This window comes from Myotis yumanensis, unplaced genomic scaffold, assembly GCF_028538775.1.
Source record: "Myotis yumanensis isolate MYYU_CA2020_CCGP unplaced genomic scaffold, mMyoYum1.0.hap1 SCAF_1, whole genome shotgun sequence".
NCBI lineage: Eukaryota > Metazoa > Chordata > Mammalia > Chiroptera > Vespertilionidae > Myotis > Myotis yumanensis.
In genome coordinates, this window is record NW_027223752.1 from 50,034,756 (window position 1) to 50,056,519 (window position 21,764).

A 21,764-nucleotide genomic window follows, 5' to 3' on the forward strand; every position below is an offset into this window, starting at 1 on the left:
AATCTGAAGAGCTGAGAAGACCCACAAACAGCAGGAGTCTGTAGAGCTCAACAGTCAGGCCAGGCCAGCCTGCACACACACTGCACATTACGGCAGAAGGCCTTCTAGTGACTTCTCCTTTTTGGCAGATAGTGAACTCTTCACCAAAGACATCTATCCAGAGACCTATCTGGCCCACAAAGCAGCTGTTTATGCCAAAGAGCATTAACTGGTGAAGCCAGAAAAGAAATTCCTAGGAAAGTGGGGGCAGCACCAGGCTGAAGGGGAAAGCAAGCTGGTTATTCCAGGAATGAGCTGAAACCTTCCTCTCTCCAGAATGGAAATAAAGTTAGAGCTTTTTGTCAAAACCACAGAGAAGGCACAGGGGTAGAAAAAAACACAGGACTAGATTAATGACTGTGTTAAAAGGAGAAGACATGGGTTTTTGGCCCAGTTTCACTGTTGATTCTTGTGTGTTCCAACAAAATCCAATCACACAAACACCTATAATAACTCCCTAAGAGAAGCTATTTTCTGCAATTATGTTAGATAAATTAGAGATGTTTCCTAATTTAAAGAAACTCAAAGACTAGTGAGAAAGCCCTGTAAACTCTGTGAGCTTTGATTTCTATAAGTGTAAAATAGGAAAATATACCTATTTCACAAGGTTATTGTGAATAACAAATAAGTAGCATAGAGCACATAATACGGCACTTGGTATACAACATGTCCTCAATAAATAATGATCATTATTTATTACAATAAGAAAGAAATGGACACAGTGCCAAAGGAATATAGAGGCAGAGTATTTAATCCATTCAAGGAAGGAGATGGTTCATGGGAAAGCTTCTCAAAAGAAGAGACGTCTGAACTAAATAATTTTACTATTTGCTAAAATTTATTGACTTATGAGGAAGACTAAATCTCACAACTATATGAAATAAGTATGTAACATGCAATTATTGTTCTTTGGCATGAATTATCCTCATTTTACAGATGAATAAATGACAGAGTTTATACACCCTTTTATATACATTTATGAGTCAGGATTTGAACTTTAACTGGCTGATTCCCCAACCTCAGTGCTGTATTTAAAGGATGAGCAGCCCTGGTTAGTGTGGCTCAGTTAGTTGAGCACCATCCTGTGCACCAAAAGGGTACTGGATCGATTTCTAGTCAGGGCACATGCCCAGGTTGTAGGCTCAATCCCCAGTAGGAGGTGTGCAAGAGGCCGCTGATCAATGTTGTGCTCTCACATCGATGTTCCTCTCTGTCTCACATTCTCCCTTCCTCTCTCTCTCAAAATCAATTTTTAAAAATCTGTTTAAAATCTTCTAAAAATTAATAAATGAAGGATAAGCAGACTCAGTCTAGCAAAGCTATGAATATGAAGGAGTAGGGTGGAGATGTGGAGTGCTCCCTGGAAAGGCAGTAGTAGAGCAAAGGTGAGGGGCAAACAAAGGTACAGCTCATAAAAGGAATTTAATCTCACTGGGTCTCAATTTCCTCACTAATTAAATAAAGGAATAAGGAAGGCAATTAGCATGTGTTAGGCCCTTCTATATGCAAAACACTCTTTCAGTTGCTTCATTTTGTAATATCATTAATTCTCATAGCATCCTAGGAGTGGGCATGAGGATTCCATTTTATAGGCAATGTAATGGCTTTCCTCCACCAGATCCCTCTAACACCAACCTCCTAGGTTCTTCTCAGTGAGATGATGTATGTCAATAGCTGCCCTAGAACACAGCCCCATGCTCAAGAAATGCTCAGTTCTCCTCTTCTCTCAGCTGCTATTTCCTGGAATACACTAAAATATTCTAACATGGAATTCAGATCTTAACCACAAATTAACGGCCATAAACTGCTGGAAAACTGCTTTCCCCTTAAGCCATAACATAACTCCTATCAGTGGAAAGAGGACAAAATGGTAGCCAGTGCAAGTAGAAAGCAGAAGGTTTTCTTATATTTCTGCATTTTAAGTGTATAATTTGATGCATTTTGAAAAAAAAAATGTACATATCTATAAACCCACCACCAAAAGCATTTAATATTTTAATTACTCCAGAAAGTTCCCTCATGCCCCCTCTGAAGTTAATCCCCATGCTACCATCCCTACCCCCCAGACCCTCAGGTAATCACTGATTTCCTTTGTTACTGTGGATTAATTCTCTCTGTTCTAGAATTTCATATAAATGGATTCATACAATATGTACTCTTTTGTGTCAGGTCTCTTTCACATAGAATGTTTTTGAGAGTCATCCAAGTTGTGTTTATCAAAAGTGTTCATTTTTATTGCTGAGTTATTTTCAGTTGTTTGAATATATCAAAATTTGTTTGTTTCTAGTTTGGGTCTATCAGGAATAAAGATGCTATAAACATTTGTATACAGCCTTTGTGTGAACAAATGTTTTCATTGCTCTTAGGTCAATACTGAAAAGTGCGGTTGAATTGTATGGTTTAATTTTTAAAGAAACTACCAAACTGTTTTCCAAAGTGGTTGTCCTTTCCCTGGATGTTTTTAAGACTCTCTATTATTGGTTTTCAGCAACTTGACTTACTTTTTTGCTTTTTTTATAGCTTTACTGTATATAATTTTAATATAATAAGTCCATATACTTAAAGTGTTATCATTTGATGAATATATGTGACCATCACCACAATCTAGATTATAAACATATCTACACCCCAAGAAGTTTCTTTATGTTCCTTTGTAATTCTTCCTGTCCCCCCCCCTCCCTCATTCCCTACACAACAATTGATTTGCATTTTGTCACTACAGATTAGTTTGCAACTTCTGGAATTATATAAATGGAATCACATATGTGAGAATAAACAAATCATCTTTTCTGTCGAAGAACAGTTTAGACAGCCTCATTTTGGGCTGCGTGACTTGGCAGCCGCCATGTTGGCCACATGGCTTGCAGCTTCCTGGGGGCCGCCATCTTGAAACAGCAAAGGCCAACCCCTCCCTTTGAATTAGCCAATCAGGAAAGAATGTGAGCCTGAGCTCCAACCAAAAGCGAGGAACAGGTCACACACGTCATATCCTGAGCAGCCCGCCTACTCGGTGTGCACAGTGCTTCCAGACCATGTGTGCGCACCCTTCTACGTAGAAGTAAAGATGTTTGCCTGCTGCCTGGCTCCTGAGTCTGGTCTGTGTTCTACCAGGACCCCTGACTTGGGGGGCTCGCCTTATTTCTAACACATAGTATATTTTTGTTGTCTCTTTCACTCGGCATCATTCTTTTAAGATTTATCCATATTGTTCCATGTACCAATGGTTTATTCTTTTTATTGCTAACTAGTATCCTCTTTATGGATATAACACAATTTGTTTATCCATTCAACCACTGATGGACATTTGGGTTGTTTCTAGTTTTTGGCTATTACAAATAAAATCAATATGAATATTCATGTAAAAGTCCATGCACATGACTGGACATATGCTTTTGTTTGTTTGTTTTAAAATATATTTTTATTGATTTCAGAGGGAGGAAGGGAAAGGAAGAGAGAGAAATGATGAGAGAGAATCATCGATCAGCTGCCTCCTGCATACCTCCCAGGGCACAAGCCTGAAACTGAGGCATGTGCCCTGACTGGGCATCAAACCATGACCTCTTGGATCATAGGTCAATGTTCAACCACTGAGCCACACCAGCTGGGCTACTTTCATTTCTTTAGGGTAAATCCTAGGAATGAGATAGCTGAATATATATGTATAGTAGGTACATGCTTAACTTTTATGAAACTGATAAGCTGTTTTCCAACATAACTGTACCATTTTACATTCCTACCCAGCAGTATCTGAGAGTTCCAACTGCTCTACATCCTCAATAACATATAGTCATCAGTGTCTTTAGAACGTAGGTGTTTTGTGATGTAATTAAAACCACAATCTCATTGCAGTCAAACTCAGATCTAGTCATGGCTTTGGGCCTATGCACAATCTAGTCCAGCAAGCAGTCAGTGACACTGGGGGCTGGGTAACTAAATTCTAGCAGAGTCTCTGTGATGAGCTTGCTGCCCTTTATGCCTGTTACAGCTTCAGGTAACAGGTGTACAACAGACCAAGAAGAGGGTGGAACTTGCTGTTCCAGCCATCAAGCTAAATAGCCAAAGACTTGTAATAAAAATTAAAAATGTTATTAAATGGCATTTACACCAAAACACAAAAGAGGATGCAACAACTTTTAGATTTCAGCTAAAATTTTAAAAATAACAACTAGCAAGCAAGTTCTTACCTCTATGCATAATCTTGTGTTTCTCCCTCAGATATGTCAGGCCTTTTATTACCTAGAGGAAAGAGAATGTGAAAAGATAGCAAATGGAAATGGTGGTGTTTAGAAAATACTCAATGTCTCTATTTTAAAATGACCTAGAAAATATTTTATCTAACATCACAAATTTTTTTATTCTTTCTTTTGTTTTTTTTTAACCCGCCTTATCAAGAAACCATCTTTTTACATGGCATATAGAGTATTATTTATGAGAGAGTATATAAGTAAAATTGATTATTGCAAGTTTAAACAACATTAAAAACTACTTTACTTGGCCCAGCCAGTGTTGTTCAGTGGTTAAGCATCCACCTATGAACCAGAAGGTCACAGTTCGATTCTGATCAGGGCATACACCCAGGTTGTGGGCTCAATCCCCAGTGGGGGACATGCAGGAGGCAGTCGATCAATGATTCTCTCTCATCAATGATGTTTCTGTCTCCCTCTCCCTTCCTCTCTAAAATCAATAAAAAATATATTTATTTTTAAAAACCACTTTCCTTGAATTCATTTCTTTCTAAACCAGCAACGAAAAAGAGGCTTTCTGATGCCACAAATGAGAATTCTTTTGGATACCTTATCGTATTTTTCAAGACACAGATTTTAACACAGAGTCACTTTTTTAATTTTAATTTGAGAGAGAGAATTGTATAGGGAATATTCTAATGAGTAAACCCCATTTTCTTACAAACTTTACCCTGTTGACTTCCTAGCTTCCTCCCTTGTCTATTTCCTACCACGTCATTAACTTATCAATGAGGGGACTTGGAAGGAAAACTTCACAATATACTCACAGCAATGCTAACTTTTCCTAAAATTTGTTCAGGAATTCTTCCAGCTTTCTTCAGGACTTGATCCAAGGAACCCCCATCCTAAGAATAAGAATACCAGCTCATTTAGTGATAATGTTTCTAACTATTCATTCAAGTGTTAAACTTCATGAGGAAAGTGAGTCACATACTTGGCAAATCCTCCTAGAAGGGTACCCTTTGGTTTGTTCCAGATATCAAATATTGTATGAATGCAAAACATTGGGGGGGGTATCAAATAAATAGTTACTCAAATCCTGTGAATAATCATTAAATTACTAATTCAGTAGTCAAAATAACAACTTGATTTGCACTGTACTGACACTATAGCGTAATGATTAGTAGTGCAGCCTCTAGAGACAAACTGTCTAAATCTGAATCCCAACTCTGCTGCTTACTATCTAGGGGACTTTGACCACCAAGTTAAACAACTTATAAATTGGTGGTGATAATAATTATAAGGCTATTATAATAATCATAGGGCTATTATAAGTATTAAAGAAGCTAATCAGAGAAAGCATGAAGAACAATGTCTAGCACACAGTAAGTGCTCAATCAATGTTAGCCATTTTATCACCATCATAGAAGTTACAACTTACATTTGGTATTATCCTAACAAATCATAATTAATGAAAATGTTTAAAATGTCATAGAAATCAATACATTCGTTCCACAAATCCTACCAAGTGCCATGGGCTATGTCAGGTTCTATGGCAGATAGAGATATGAAAAGGACCTCGTTTCTGCTCTCAATAACTTTACAAACTAACATGGAAAATATACACCTCTTAATAAAATATATAAATATAAAAGTGTTGTAGACGTGCAGAAGGGAAAAGTAATTCTGACTTAAGAATGGCATTTGAGCTGTAATCTTACTCAAAGAATCAATATGATTTCCCCACCTGGAACAGGAGAGGAGCAAGGGGAGAAAAGAGGGTATTTCACTAAGATCAAAAGCACAGAAGCATTAAATTGCATGGAATGACAAGTGGTTCATTTCACTGTGGATACATGAAGAAATGCAGTGATGGATCAGGCTGGAAATGGCCGGCTGTGGCCACATCACAGAGCCCTACCAAGGAACCAAGACTTGACTTTATGGAGGCAGAAGGATGGGAATCCCACCAGGGTATTTTTAAGTTGGAAACAACTGCATCCCTTTCCCCGCTCCCTTCCACTCTCTCTAAAACAATGGAAAAAATATCCTCACTCCTTGGATGAGGATAAAAAAGAAAGAAATAGTACAGGTGTGGATTCTCAAAAGCACACTAACAACCCTGAATATATTTCACTTCTAATCATAATAAACTCCCTAGCACAACTACCTAATGGTGGATCCGGTCAGTCCACCAAAGAGCACAGTAGAAGATTGTAAAATTCAACCTAAAAAATCAAAAGTGCCATAATCTCCACACAGATACAAGGATGGTATTATGAGTCTAGAACCAAACAGAACTCCCCTGTATACAGGCTTATTTTCCAAGAGCCCTACTCAGGGTGAGGTGGGAGTCATCCTGTGAGCCTGGCTGCCTTCATAATGCCACAGGCTCCTGATGTCCAAACCAAGACAACACAAATAGCCCAAGTAACCACTCCCAAGTCAGCTGGCACCTCTCGATTTCCTTTACTGATGGGAAGAGGAATCCCAGTAAAGAAAGTTTCCCAGTCATTTCTATTTTGCTTCCAACTGAATGTGGTTTCAGATCCTCTGTTTGAAGGGCTCTGCCTAATTCTCAGGGAGGACTTAAAACAAGGTAACAAGACAACTCTGTCAAAATCTGGTTTGAATAAAGTAGAAAAGCTAACCCTGTGGTGCTCAGGTTCTACAGCCTAGCATAGAGGGTAGCTAACTGTTTTGGTTTACACTTTCCCTGGGAGTCGTGGTAAATATTTCTAATAAAAAGGAAATATTTCCTTTCACCTCCATCTGAGCTATAATCAGAGTTACAGTGTGAACAATGGAATTAGCAAGATTTAAGAAGCATGAACCACAGTCGGGATTACCCAGAGTTGCCTGCAACTCACCTCACAACCTTTTAATTCTGCTTCACTGTTGCCAAGGACTTGCCTTCACTAACTAAAGCTGCTGAAACTGTGCTTATTTTTAGAAGCTGATTATTAACCAAGTCAATGGTGCTTTTGTGAAGCTTTTCTATAGAAGAGATAAATGATTTATGGAGAGGAAAAAAAAAAAAAGAGCTCAGAAGCTTTGCTACTGCATGAGAACCATCAACCCTGAGTCCCCAGTCCTCTGGTTGCCCAGCTACCAGCAGAGCAGAAATCTACTTCCCCAAAGACAAGAGCATTCCTGTTTTGATCAGGGAGAACTCATTTACCCCTGGGGTATCAGAATTCAGATGGGGCAGTGCACACACAGCTTATCTCTAGGAAATGCAGACCCTGGCCAAGTGTTTTAGAAATGAAGGATTCCAGAATGAGGAAGCCTCAAAGCAGGTCAATTTATGGTAAATTGAACATGTCCTCTACATGGCAAGAAGCCATGTAAGGCTATTATAAGAGGTTCCAGCAAGGTCTGAATAAATGAATAGGCCACTGCCTATCAATATTTGAACCTAATCCTAACCTCTAAAGCAAGCACCCTGAAGTTCAACCATGCTCACTCCACAAATAGCCTCCTGTTTGCCCTATTAAAGGAAGAATTCTGGGTGGAAGATTTGGAGGAAAGAATTTCTGATGGATCAGAAGACAGCAGGCATGAAATGACACATACTTGGTGCTCAAAAGCCCTCATGTCCACACTGATACTCCTCACTTGAGCATCAATGAGGAGTATCAGTGTGGGGCAGCTCTAGGGGCAGAGATGCTACTCGCAATGTCTCTACCTCTCAGCTCATGTGGCACCTTGCACATAACTGGCACTATAAGTAAATGTTTGTGAGGCTGAACCCACGTTGATTAACTAATGTAAATCCTTGACAGGCTGTAAGTGCCAAAAACCACAAAAACACAGAATGTTAGTTTGGGGTACTAATGGCCATTTTCCAGATGAAAAAACTGAGAATCAAAAAGATAAAGAAATTCGCCCAAGGTCATGATGAGAGAGTGACAACCAGTAAACAAATAATTATTGAGCACCTGCTGGTGCCAGGACTACTCTGGGCTCTAGAGACACAGTGGCAAACAAAACAAACTGTCTATTTGGATTATTGTGTTGAAGTCTCCTGTGCCATGCTGCCTAATGGGGACAGAAGAAAATGGCAACCATGAAGCCAGCCTCTCTCTCTTTGAAGTTCTAGGCAGCAAGAAGGAAACAGCTCCAATCACTATCCAGTAGATTCCTCAAGGCACAGGCACTGAGCTCAGACTGCATCAGTTTAAATTCTACCAATAACACTTACTAGCTGCATGACCTTGGGTAAATTATCCCATTTCTCTGAGCTTGTTTCCTCATTTGTAACATGCACACAATAAGATTGTTGTGAAAATGTAATAAAATATTAATGTGCTTAGGATAGTGCTTGATGTAGTATACCCAATAAAAATTAGTTTATCATTATTAGTGTTGCTAACACTATTATTGTTTGTCAGTGGGAAGAGAAAAAAGGTCCAGGCTGTTAGTGGCAAGAAAAAACTGGCAGTTCACAAACATATGATCAGCCCATAAACGCCCTCTCACATGCTCTGTCATTTATCAGGTGGGATTACCTCTCTACATGTTCAAAGACTCCTTCAGGCTCCCCTTAAAGCAGATTATAAACTCTCTGAGAGCAGGGACTGTCTCACTCATCTTCATAACCCCAGAACCTCTCAGACTAAATATTAGACCAAAGCTACCCAACTCCCAGGCTTCAGAGGCCAACAGGTGGTCACATACCATATGCTCCATGCAGATGCTGATCTCTCCATCGCTGTAGAATGCGCCATAGAAGCCCACAATGTATGGGGAGTTACACTCATGGAGAACCTGCAGCTCCCTTATTATCTGGTTCCGGATCGCAGGTTTGATCTCCAGGTGAATTAGCTAGGGAAAGAAAGGTGGGAGGAAGAGAGGTTTTAAAAACATATAAATGGATGGATGGATGCAACTTTCTTAAATGCTTAAGCTCTTAAAGTAGGATAAGAGGAAACAGGCAAGTTTTAACAAACAAGTTTCCTCTCAACCAAAGCACTGAGTGCCAACATACCAAGGCAGATGCCAGCACTTGAGGACCTGTAACCAGGGGAGGGCCAGCTGTGCCTCTGCTCCTAGGAGCCAAAACTGAGAAAGAAGAACTCACCCTCCCAAGAACAAAGCTGAAGGACAGGTTTCTCCCAAAACGACCTGTGAAGCTGAGAGATGAAAGGAAAGTGGCCTTGAGAACTTGGTTGATTCTCAAGGGTTGTAGGAGTAGAAAGAAATAAGGAACTGGGTATGCTGACCTAAGCTGCCCAAGAGATTTCTCTTTGACCTCAGAAGCCTAATGTGGTTGAGATTTAGTCAAGTCCTCAGGTGCCACCTTATATCCCCCTAATTTGTCCCGTTTCAGCCAGGGAGACAGGTGACAGAAACATGAAATGGTTTCCGAATAAGGCTGAACTTCTAAAAAGAGTCACAGACCAGGAGTGCCAGAGGACATGGAGGTAAGCAGTGGTTATCAATGGGCTGCAGCAGCTAGTGCAAGCTAGACAAGAGGTGGGCCTTGAACATGCAGACTCTTTGAAATGATGAATAGCACAAGCAAAAATATATGGACAGGAAGGACCATGTGCTAAAAACATGGAAGAGTCCAACTGCACTGGAGCAAGGGGCTGTGTTCAGAAAGAGGACCACCCAGGGTAGATAGGAAGGGAAGACTACATGCCATATGGTGGGGAGCAGAGATGTTACACTGAAGGGAAATGAGGGGAACCACTGGCAGGGCTGAAGCAAGGGGAAACAACTTAAAGTGAGTGCTTTGTGCATCACTGGGGCTGGGTAAATGAAAGCAGCTTCTCCTGCACTTGATAAATAGCACACACGAAGGATCCCTTGCTATTATTTTCCAGTCTGGGGATGGGATACACTAACACACTATTAATGTGTTCACCTATAACCTGATAGATAACACGAGTTTGAAATTCAAATAGCACAAAAGGTACTGAGTGAAAAGTCAGTCTTTCTTCTACCCTTGCCCCAGGCCCCCAGGTCCCAAGTCCCCAGGTCTTCTAAGAGATAAATCAATTACATGTTTACCCAGCAAACTTGATTCAGTCATTTTATTTTTTAAAGGCAGCCTCACCTTTCTGGCCATAACCAGGCCGGACGGCTGGTGGGAGACCTTGAACACCACACCACCATTGCCAGCACCCAGCTCACTGATCTTCTCAAAGTCATCATCCTTCAGTTCCCCCACCTTCTGCTTCTGGGTAAGAAAGGCCTCAAGGCGCTTCCGCTGCTGCTCATCGAGCTCCAGCTCCTCCAGCTTCTTCTGCAAAGCCTCCAGGTTGGTCCTGTCACAAAGGGGAGAGCACAGGTCAATACTGTCACCAGAGAAGTCCACCCAATGGAAGAGGCTGGGGGGAAGGTTCCATCACTGTGCCTCTGCCCTCTTCACTCTGCCACCCTACACAATTTACCACTGACAAGGCCTCGGTTTCCTCATTTGTAAAACAAGGGAATTAGGTCTCTCTCGATCCGCTGTGAGTCTGCAAGAGGAACCAAGGAAACTACCTAACTGAAGGTGACTCCAGAATGAGCCATCTTAATTTGCTTTATAAACCCAATTTCAAAAGCCCCACTAATGTTGGTTGTATTAAATTGACACCATGTACAAAGTAAAATCTATTTCCTAAAACCACTAAACTGAAATCAAACCAAATCATCAAAAGAGGCTCTAAACTGAACCAGAGCAGTAGACATTCTTTTCCAATGGGATCAAGTCAGAAACCAGGTTAATCAAAATAAAGCAAGAAATCATAAAAAGATATACCTAATTTTTTTATTTTTGCATAATATATATAAATATACATTCATTCACACATCTTTTAACATAGGGCAAGGCCCTCTCTTTGAGTAAGAGTCTGACATCATCTTTCTCACATGAAGCAGAACAATGTCTATCATTTCCAATTCCTGGTTCTTTAAGAAGAAATAAAAATGAAGACATTGCCGAAACCGGTTTGGCTCAGTGGATAGAGCGTCGGCCTGTAGACTGAAAGGTCCCAGGTTCGATTCCGGTCAAGGGCATGTACCTGGGTTGCGGGCACATCCCCAGTAGGAGATGTGCAGGAGGCAGCTGGTCGATGTTTCTCTCTCATCGATGTTTCTGACTCTCTATCTCTCTCCCTTCCTCTCTGTAAAAAATCAATAAAATATATTTTTTAAAAAAAATGAAGACATAGAGTAATATTGGAATAAAATTCTAATAGTTTTATGATTTCCCCAATCTTAATGCTCATCTAATTGGAGAGTAATAATGTTTTTTAGTGACTTGAACTTGAGTCTTTCCATAGCTTTTAACTAGTGTTCACAGGAGGGAGAAAAAGAAAGAAAACCACCTCCTTTGCAGCCACATTTCATCAGTTTTTCCAATATTTAAATATATTACTTAATTACAAATACCAGCTAAAACTGTACAAATGGCTTTGGGAACAAACTGGCTCTTGGTAAGCACATAATTCAACCAGTGGGTGCTAAAGTGAGTGGGCAAGGCAGAGAGCAGCCTGCTAGCTGTGCATTCAGCATGCTGTGGGCATCACTGTTTTACAGAGAGAACTGAAAAATGTTCATTACTCCTGGGAGTTCGATAAGAGGGTGTGGTGAGGAGGGTGGTAAAGAGAGCTTCCACTGTGTTTCATTTTATTTCAGTCCTAGTCTAAACAAACATCACAGGTGACAAGACAGGCCATCATCACATACCAGAATGTTTGTGTGCCCTCCACGCCCACCCCCCCCCACCCCCCTCCCCACACACACACTCTCACACTCAGAGACACACCATTTCTGAGCTTGGAGGGTAGAAGCAAGCATAATTTCCTTTCTTTATTCACACTCTATTCCAATCCTCAAGAAGGCAGGAAGATGGAGACCTAATGCCTCCCAGTGTATGGGAAGATCCAACACTGCTTTACAAATAACACAGCACATGGAGCCAAAGAGGACACAAGGCTGAACTTACCAATTTTCCTCACTGGGAAACTCTGGGGAAAGAAAGCTGATGTTATGGATTGAATTGTGCCCCCCCGCCCCCCAACCGCCCCAATTCATATGTTGAAACTCTAACATTGTTTAGAGATGGGACTTTTAGGAGGTAATTAAGATTAAATAAGGTTATATAAGTGGAGTCATAATCAGACAGAATTGGTGGCCGCCTTACACTCTTGCACACATTGGCACTCTTATCTTAGAATTCAAGCCTCCAGAACTGTAAGGAAACAAATTTCTGTTGTTTAAGCCACCCCGTCGTAGTATTTTATTATGAAGCCCAAGCAGGCAAGGACAGCTGGTCAATATTCTCATCCTACTAAAAGGCTCAACTAAGTCTCAGCTGCCCCCAGACCCTCAGGTAGGACTTGGGACAGTGTGACGGGACTGCACTGTGCACAACCTCTGGTTTCCTTTCTTTCAGGTCTCTCCACAAAGGAGCCCATTGATGACAACATTTAGAAACACGTGTCAAATGCTGACCCCATAGCTAAAACTTAGTTGCTGTTACAGTTGCCTGGAGGGCTCATCAGGCCAGCTAGAAATGCAACTCCAAAAGGTATTGTCAAACACACATCCACTGAGTGGATATGGGGGAGAGAGGGAAGGAGGGCTGTGTATTCTTCTGTTTCATATGCATTCATGCATTTAATCCACAACCCTAAAATTACAACAGATAGCACACTCAAGTACAGGCAGGTGAAAAAACTTGTCCAAAGTCACAAAGAGAGTACATGGCAGAGCCAGGATTCAAACCTGGGCAGAAAGAATCTCTAACCTTAACCATGATGCTGTGTAACCTCTTCAAAATATTCAATATGCTTTCAAGGGAGGCAACTTGCAAACATAGGTAAGTTCCTAGTGTAGGCATTTAACACACCAGGCTCAACTAGACATGAAGATGGTTTCCCTACATGAAGAGCCCGTTGCCCCAGATGCAATCCTGTTTCCCCTGTACATCAATCTGAACACTGCCTTGCAACAATGGCCACAAGAATTTTCACCTGTATAGATGTAGATGTGAACAAAACTAACTCCATCTCTGTGTCCTAGATTCAATTTCATCTTTTTGTTTCATGTGACCTTTGACTAACCTTACTGTCCTTAGTAAAGCATATCAAAGATTGATGATTACCTGTGCTCCTTAAGATGGAGCCATACATATTTTCATTAGTAAGAGCCAGAGTGGCATTGAAATGGGGCAGAAACAGAATGTTGGGGAACCAGCTAGTATTGTAAGAAATATTAACCATGCTCTGTTAAAAAAGATTGTTTTATTCTGATTAAAGAAGGCACATTCCACCCTGGCTGGACCTGACCTGGAGATGCAATCCTTCCTCCCCACTTGGAGCTGCCTATTATCAAAAAAAGATGAGCAAACATTTGTTACAGAAACCAGAATTGCCAGCCCTTTGAAGATCCTCAGCCCTTTGAAGATCCTCAGCCCTCTTTGCATACCTGCAGGCCTTTGCAAATCTCCAGCCTGCTTACCTGTTAATTGTGGCACTCCCTTTGGCTATTTCCCCTTGTAATCCAGCCCTTGCATATCACTAAGCCCTTTGAAGACCTCTAGTCCTTCTGCATATCTGTAAACTACCCTTTTGCCCACTTTCCTTTGTACTTATGCCTATATAAGCAGCTGACTTATGGTGGGCTGCAGAACAGATTTTTGTGGATAACCTGCTGCTCTCCCATGCTGCCGGCAATATAGGAATAAACGCTCAGATAAGATTCAACCCTGTCTCTGCTTAATTGGCTCAAGTAGTGACAGGCAGCACGGACTCATTACTTGTCCACTTACAGCATGACAACTGGGATAAATAACAAAACTGATGATAGTACCTATAATAATAAACGGGCTAATAAATATGCTAATTAGACTGGACCGGAAGTCCTTCCTGACGAAGCCGGGGCGGAGGGAAGCCAGCCCCAGTCTGAGTACCTGCGGGCAGCCAGAGGAAAGCCAGTCTGGGTCCTGAGTGCCTGCCAAGTGGCCGGAGGAGGGAAGCCCGGGTCCCGGGTACCGGAGAGAAGCCGGTGCGACAGCCGGGGGAAGGCCTACTCTTGCAAAAATTTTCGTGCATCAGGCCTCTAATCAATTATAAACAATCATCTATCATAAGACCACCAGGAAGGATGGCCCCTGGTATTACTGCATTCTTTGCCCCTTTGTCTTGTCAATCATTAGAGTTATACTATCAAAAAACTATTGTAGGCTCTTTCTTTCCAACTTGCCGGGCACGATGGCTCATGCAAAGAAGGGTGGCGAGAAGAAGAACCAAAATGGCGGCATAAGTAAACACCTATACTTGTTTACCACCCAGAACTGCGGGAAAGCTGGCTGAGTGGAAGTTCCACAACTAGAGAGGTGAAGAAAGCGCACTGAGACTGGTAAGAGGTGCGGAAGCGCAGAAAGTGCCGGCACCTGGATGTGCTGCTCTTTTCATCGGGAGGGAGATACAAGCTCCCACTTGCTCTGAACTCCAGTTCCAGGTGAGACTCTGGGGGACCCAGACACATACAGGGAGAAACTGGACTGTCTGGCATCGGGACAGGAACGCAAGGGCGGCTTTCTCTCAGAGGTGCTCGAAGCGATCATTGTTCCTGTGCGGGGGCGCAGGACAGGAGACACAGGGACCTCTCTGGTGCAGGGCTATGTTGCTGTTTGCTCCACCCTGGTGATTCCCAGAGACTCCGCCCCTCCCAATTTACAACCCCACCCAAGCTGTGCCCAGCAGCTTTTGCATATGAATGGCCTGTCCTTTCTCCACCTAAAACCTGCCAAATTGCAGCTGGGTCTGAGAGCCCCAGAGCTTCCAAAAGAAGGCCCAAGGCCGGCGGCAGCAGCCTGCCTTACTTCACAGCTCAGCCTCGTCTGGGCACTTCCAAACCCCATACAAAGAGGAGGAATATGCAGATCTCTCTGTAGCTCCTGCTGGGCAGCCCCAGACAGTGGCTGACCTTGCACATCCTTGGAGATCCAAGAGCCAGTGTACCCAGTGGTCAGAGTGAGACCATACCAGATTACACTGGGCCCTATGACACCTACCACACAAGGCCACTCTATCAACTCAAGGAGACTTAGCAGTTACCCAGTACATAGAAGCAAACACAGGGAAGCAGCCAAAATGCGGAGACAAAGAAACAAGTCACAAATGAAAGAAATGGATGAAAGCAAACTACTGGATATAGAGTTCAAAACCACGGTTATAAGGTTACTTCTAGAAACCTCCAAGAAATTTAGTGAGACCCTCAAGGATATGAAAAAGAACCAATCAGAAATTAAGCATACACTGACTGGAATAAAGAATAATATACAGAGATCCAACAGCAGACCAGAGGATCCCAAGAATCAAGTCAAAAATTTGAGATACGAAGAAGCAAAAAGAAAAATGAATCCAAAAATATGAAGATAATGTAAGGAGCCTCTGGGACAACTTCAAGCATAACAACATCCGAATTATGGGGGTGCCAGAAGAAGAGAGAGAGCAAGATATTGAAAACCTATTTGAAAAAATAATGACAGAAAACTTCCCCTACCGATTAAAGAAATAGACTTACAAGTCCAGGAAGCATAGAGAATCCCAAACAAGAGGAATCCAAAGAGGACCACACCAAGACACATCATAATTAAAATGCCAAGGGCAAAAGACAAAGAGAGAATCTTAAAAGCAGCAAGAGAAAAAAAGTCAGTTACCTACAAGGGAGTACCCATACAATTGTCAGCTGATTTCTCAACAGAAACTATGCAGGCCAGAAGGGAATGGCAAGAAATATACAAAATGATGAATAGCAAGAACCTACAACCAAGATTACTCTACCCAGCAAAGCTATCATTTAGAATTGAAGGTCAGATAAAGAGCTTCACAGACAAGAAAAAGCTAAAGGAGTTCATCACCACCAAACCAGTATTATATGAAATGCTGAAGGGTATTCTCTCAGAAGAGGAAGAAGAAGAAGAAAAAGGTAAAGAGAAAAAATTATAAACAAAGTGACAACAAATACATATCTATCAACAAGTGAACCTAAAAATCAAATGAATAAAAAACCTGATGAACAGAACAGACTGGTGAATGTAATAGAATCAGGGGCATGGAAAGGGAGCAGACTGACAATTCTTGGGGGGAAGGAGTTGTGGGGGGTGCGGGAAGAGATTGGATAAAGAGCTTACACCTATGGACAAGGTCAGTGGGGGTGGGGAAGGACTGGAGTAGGGTGGGAACTGGGTGGAGGGGAGCTATGGGGGGAAAAAGGAGGAACATCAGTAATAATCTGAATAAAGGTTTTTTTAAAAAGAAAAGAAAAAACAAAGGGTGGCGAGAAGAAGGGCTGCTCCACCATCAACAAGGTGGTGACCAGGGGCACACCATCAACATCCACAAGCACATCCTCGGCATGGGTTTCAAGAAGCTTGCCCCTCGGGCACTCAAGGAGATCCGGAAATTTGCCATGAAGAGATGGGGACTCCCAACATGCGCATTGACACCGGGCTGAACAAAGCTGTCTGGGCCAAAGGAACAAGGAATGTCCCATATCGTATCCAGGTATGTGTGTCCAGAAAATGTAATGAGGATGAAGATTCACCAAACAAGCTCTATACATTAGTCATCTATGTGCCTGTCACTACTTCTAAAAATCTACAGACAGTTAATGTGGACGAGAACTAACCGCCGATTGTCCAATAAAGTTATAAAACTGCCAAAAAAAAATAAAGTATTATAACTAGGGTCTGTTAGGGGAGAATAATCTGCATTCTGACCCAATCTTCCTGTAAGTAAATTACCCTATCATAAATCCTGTTACATTCTATGGAGTTGCCTGCTTGTTTTGTCAGTCTTAAGATACCTTCTCATTACAGTGTTCATTACACTTTTATCCCACTGTGGGACACCACCCACTTCGTTTTAAAAAAAAAAGGGGGGGGGGGGGGAGGGGAGAATGCTGACTGTTCATTTTCCCAATTCTCTGTAGAAATAAGTAATTCCCCCACCTTCAGGAAAAGAAAACTAAATCTGGGCATTGTGCCACCTTCCTCCCTCTTCTACCTCCTATGCTGTACTGTCTAACCACCTAACCTTCCAATAAGGAACTGACTCCTGCTTTGTGCTTTCAGAAGGTGAAGCACGGGAGAGACACGCAAAGACTGTATTGTAAGCTGTGGTGACAAGACCCTCCTAATGACCAGGGGTGGGATAGTGCTGCCAGATAAACAAGTCATTAGTAATCTGGGGTCCTGGATCCTTATCACACAGGTGGTCATCAACTGGCTGGGTGACCATGCACAAGTCATTTAACCTTGTCGCATCTCCATTTTCTCTTCTGTAAAAGAGAGTAACAACTCTATGCTTACATCAGCAGCAGAGGATCAAAATAGAAAACTAATGGGAAGAAACACTGGAGTTTTGACACATTTCTACACCACTGTTAGGACAGGTGGGGGTAAGTTGGAGGATAAGGAGCAGGAACCAAGGCAGCAATAGCAGGATCCAGAAATACTGCCTTTCCTTTAATAATTCTTAAAATCCTCTAAAAGTCTTTAAAAACTGTTTCATAGAGTGAAAGACAAGATTTTTTCTGAAGACGAAAAGAAAATTCTGAAATCAAAATGGCTTTCAGTACTTATTATAAAGAAATCACTCAATAATTTAACAGTATTCAGTATTGCTTCCTCTGGCACAGGGAGTTGATGATGTTCAACACGGCTTATTTCTACCGTTCCAAGGTGAAATGTCTCAAGCAAAGGAAACAGAAAGAGAGGGGCCCCTCACCCCTCAACTACACCACAAATCTCCAAAACACAGAGGGCAAGAACCTGCCTCCTTCATAATTTTTGGGTTTAAGTGAAAAACAGCAAACAGAACTAGGGACTGAGAAAGGACACTGGAGCCCAGCACAATAAATCTCTGACACACACACATACAGCCCTTTCCAGGGACCAGCTGTGATGAGCTCTGGCCCCATCAAGTTCACCACAGCAGAGAGAAAACCACACACTGTAACGTGAATTCTGCACCATGGCTGTCTTACACAAGTTCATCGAGATACAAGGAGATTATAGGTTTGAAATGGGAACACAGAATAAAAGAAGGAACATGAAAAAAAACAAGGGTTGTCATTTGTGTTCTAAAAACACCAGGGAAGCACAAGGAAGTGGGTGGGGAGAAGAAAATCCTATGGGCTAGAGTATCTCCTCCCCTCTCATCTTGCCCATCTGCTAAGCCTAATTACTCTACCACAACTGGAATCCTTTATTTGTGGCTCAGTAGTTTAAATCAAAAAGCAGTAGCATCGGCAGGGACCTTAAAGACAACATGGCCCTGACATGGCCCCAACATAGAGCGTTGGCCTGCGGACTCAAAGGTCCCAGCTTTGATTCCAGGCAAGGGCATGTACCTTGGTTGCGGGCACGTCCCCAGCTGTGCAGGAGGCAGCTGATCGATGTTTCTCTCTCATCGATGTTTCTAACTCTCGATCCCTCTCCCTTCCTCTCTGTGAAAAATCAATAAAATATATTAGAAAAAAAAGACAACATGATTCAACACATTTTACAGGAAAGAAAACAGGTCCAGAGAGGACAAGGTCATACAGATTAATGGTGATAGATTTTCCAACTCCCAGAACAGACTCCTTTCAAGGCCCCACACTGCCACCTCCAACCCTGACAGTCACTGAAATGGAAAGCTGAACTAAAGAAATGACTGAAGGGGGAGGGTGGTGGTGTCAGACAAAGGAATGGGGTCCTCAAACAGCCAAACTCTAAACAGGAATGGGCCATAATTGCATGCCAAACACAAGCCAGCTGTCACCAACCTGAGCCTTGCTCTAGCCTGGCAAGCACTGTCTCTGCCAGGAGAGAGCATAGCGGGAAGACCAGAAGATGACAACCAATCACTGTGCTGGAAGGAAAGAAAGGGTCCCAGTGCAGGTGGTTATCCTCACCAGAGAGCCCAGGGAGTTGTGAAGTTCTCTCTCCCCTGGGGCATTTGACAAGTAGGAATGCTCTTGGGGCAGAAAGAGGAAAGTAAAGGCAGAAAGACCCAAGCTAAGAGGTAACAGCACCCAAGACTAAGGCTGCAACCCCTTGATCCACATCTTATACCACTCCCCATTTGTGAGATCTTGGGCAAGTTACCTCCCTTTCTGGTCCTATTTCCACACCCATTAAAAATGTACTTGGGGGCCCTAGTTGGACTGACTCAATGGATAGAGTGTCGGCCTGTGGACTGAAGGGTCCCGGATTCTATTCCAGTCAAGGGCTCGATTCCCAGTAGGGGGTGTGCAGGAGGCAGCCAATCAATAATTCTCTCTCATCATTGATGTTTCTATCTCTTTCTCCCTCTCCCATCCTCTCTGAAATCAATAAAAATATTTTTTTTAAATGCATATGGGAAAGAGGAGAGGTAGTGAGGGAAATGATGTGATGATCAATAAAAAGTGAACATAGAGACTGAGGGTATAATGTAAAAAAAAAAGAATCATTTAAAGTGCTAAACGAATATTTAATAGTTATTCTACTGTCAGCTAATTATTAGTTAAGAATAACATTTGACAGTTAAATCAAATGTTAATAAAATACCTGCTCTGTGCCAGGTATTCTGTTAAATGAGGATAAGCTCCTTTAATCTCCTAAAACCACAACCCAGACATGTACCCTGACCAGGAGCCCCAATTTACTGATGAAATTACTACAATTTCATTTTCATGCAATAAAGAAGTATTTGAAAAATGTACAATTTTATTAAATACTGCTTTTATTGCCTTTAATTGGTTTCACCACCGCCCCCCAAAAGACTATGGAACAAAGATTGTCCCAGCGGTCCACTAATTCTTACAAAGTGCCTAGGAGACAGATGACTCTGCTAGAGTAATCAGAGTAAGTTTTGTAGGGAAATTAAACCTGAATTGGTGTAGAACAATACATAAACTTTAGATAGATGTTGAATTATAATCTTGTACAACTGAAAATTATATGTTATTAACCAGTTACCCCAGTAAGTTTAATTTAAAATTTAAAAATTTTTCAAAAGGAAAAAGGTCATTCTAATAAGGTCCACTCTGTAGACAATGGTATACAACTGGAATTAAGAACATTATAAGCAAAGAGTAAGTGTTGGAGAAATAAAACAAAAGTAAAGGAAAAAATGAGAATTTAAGACAGATGGTAATCTTTAATTTCACTTTAGATCCAATGGCTTCCAAACAATAAACAAATTAAAAGTCAAGAAAACCAGTTTAATTAAAAAGGGACAAATAAGAATAAAAATAGCCTTAAAAATAAAAATCAACTTACCCCTTGGAATCAAACAGCCTTCTGAAATCAAATAAATTACCTTCCACAGAATGTTTCCGCAGACAGACTCACTGAAAAACACACCCATACACACACACATACACACGCACAAAGGAACCTCTGGAGTGATAGGACTACCCACTCACATAGACTCCTCTTAAATATTAAACAACAACCTGAGTCAGAGAGGGGGTGTCATATTGTTACTTGAAAGAACCAACCTCCTATGGTTCCTTTTGCCCCAGTGGTCATAATTTGTTTCACATTAGCCACCTATGAATTAATTCCTAAAGGATCAGTCTTCCTAGAAATACAAAAATTAGAAAAGTAATGGAGTTTGAAGGGAGAAGGGGAAAAAGATCAGAAGATAGAGGACAAAATGGAATGTCACATTTACTTGATAGGGGCTATTATGGTCACTGGAGGAACACATGAGGCCAAAAGGGGTAAAGAATCATGAATTTATTAAGTCATCTGGAAAACCAGATAGGGTGAGCCCCAAAATGACACTAGCACCCAGGGACCTTGCTGAAGAGTTCACGTTCTTCAAACAAATCCCCTACCAGCTCATCCCTAAAACCAGGTATTTACCCATTAGTGACTTATGTCTTTGAGGTAAAGGATTGTGTTCTACTACAAGGTCAAAGTTCCTGTAAGGATAGCAAATTAAATCTACTCAAAGAAGAACTCCCTTCAGAGGAACATCCAAGGCTGACATATTTTGATTAGGGTAGAAAGGGAAGAGACAGGACACTGCCCAGGTAAAAGCACTTGTAAAAGCAATAAAAATTCTGGTGGCCATAAAGAAACAGGGCACTACTGAGGGAGAGAAGGATAGAAAGGAAGGGCAGGGAGTGTTGAAAGGAAGAAAGCACCAAGGAAAACCTAGATAGAAAATACAATAAATATGTGGTCACCATCAGAAAAACAAAGGGAGCCTTGGGTCTGGTGATGGCCACAGAATGAGCACGGCTGGCTACTCCTGAAAGAACAAGCTGGTTGACTATGGCCTTGGGCATATGCTGTACTTGACCCCACCCATTCCCTGTTCTTGAGAGCCCGACCTTTTAGAAATACCTTATGTAATTATGGCCCATACTGCTCTGTGAATCAAAGATGCAGATAGAAGAGGTAGAGGACGCAATGTGACCATAATCTTAGACCTCATAATCCAAAACTGTGAGGAAAATCAAGTCCCTAGGACAAAAAGATCAATACCCAGTAAGTGCCCAGAAGCACAGCTAAGGGCAGGAAGATAGAGTCAGAGATTCACAGCACTCACA

At 41.7% G+C, this 21,764-nt stretch overlaps 1 protein-coding gene across 1 annotated transcript in view; it reads right to left on the reverse strand.

The window, feature by feature from the left end:
* The window catches only part of MAP2K1 (mitogen-activated protein kinase kinase 1), a 77,841-nt gene that overhangs the window by 22,654 nt on the left and 33,423 nt on the right, over positions 1–21,764 (reverse strand). The window contains exons 2-5 of the mRNA XM_070420417.1: positions 10,288–10,498; positions 8,904–9,050; positions 5,051–5,128; positions 4,224–4,275 (exon numbers count right to left, since the gene is read on the reverse strand). Of these exons, the coding sequence (XP_070276518.1) occupies positions 4,224–4,275; positions 5,051–5,128; positions 8,904–9,050; positions 10,288–10,498 (488 nt within the window). The remainder of the gene's footprint in view (positions 1–4,223; positions 4,276–5,050; positions 5,129–8,903; positions 9,051–10,287; positions 10,499–21,764) is intronic.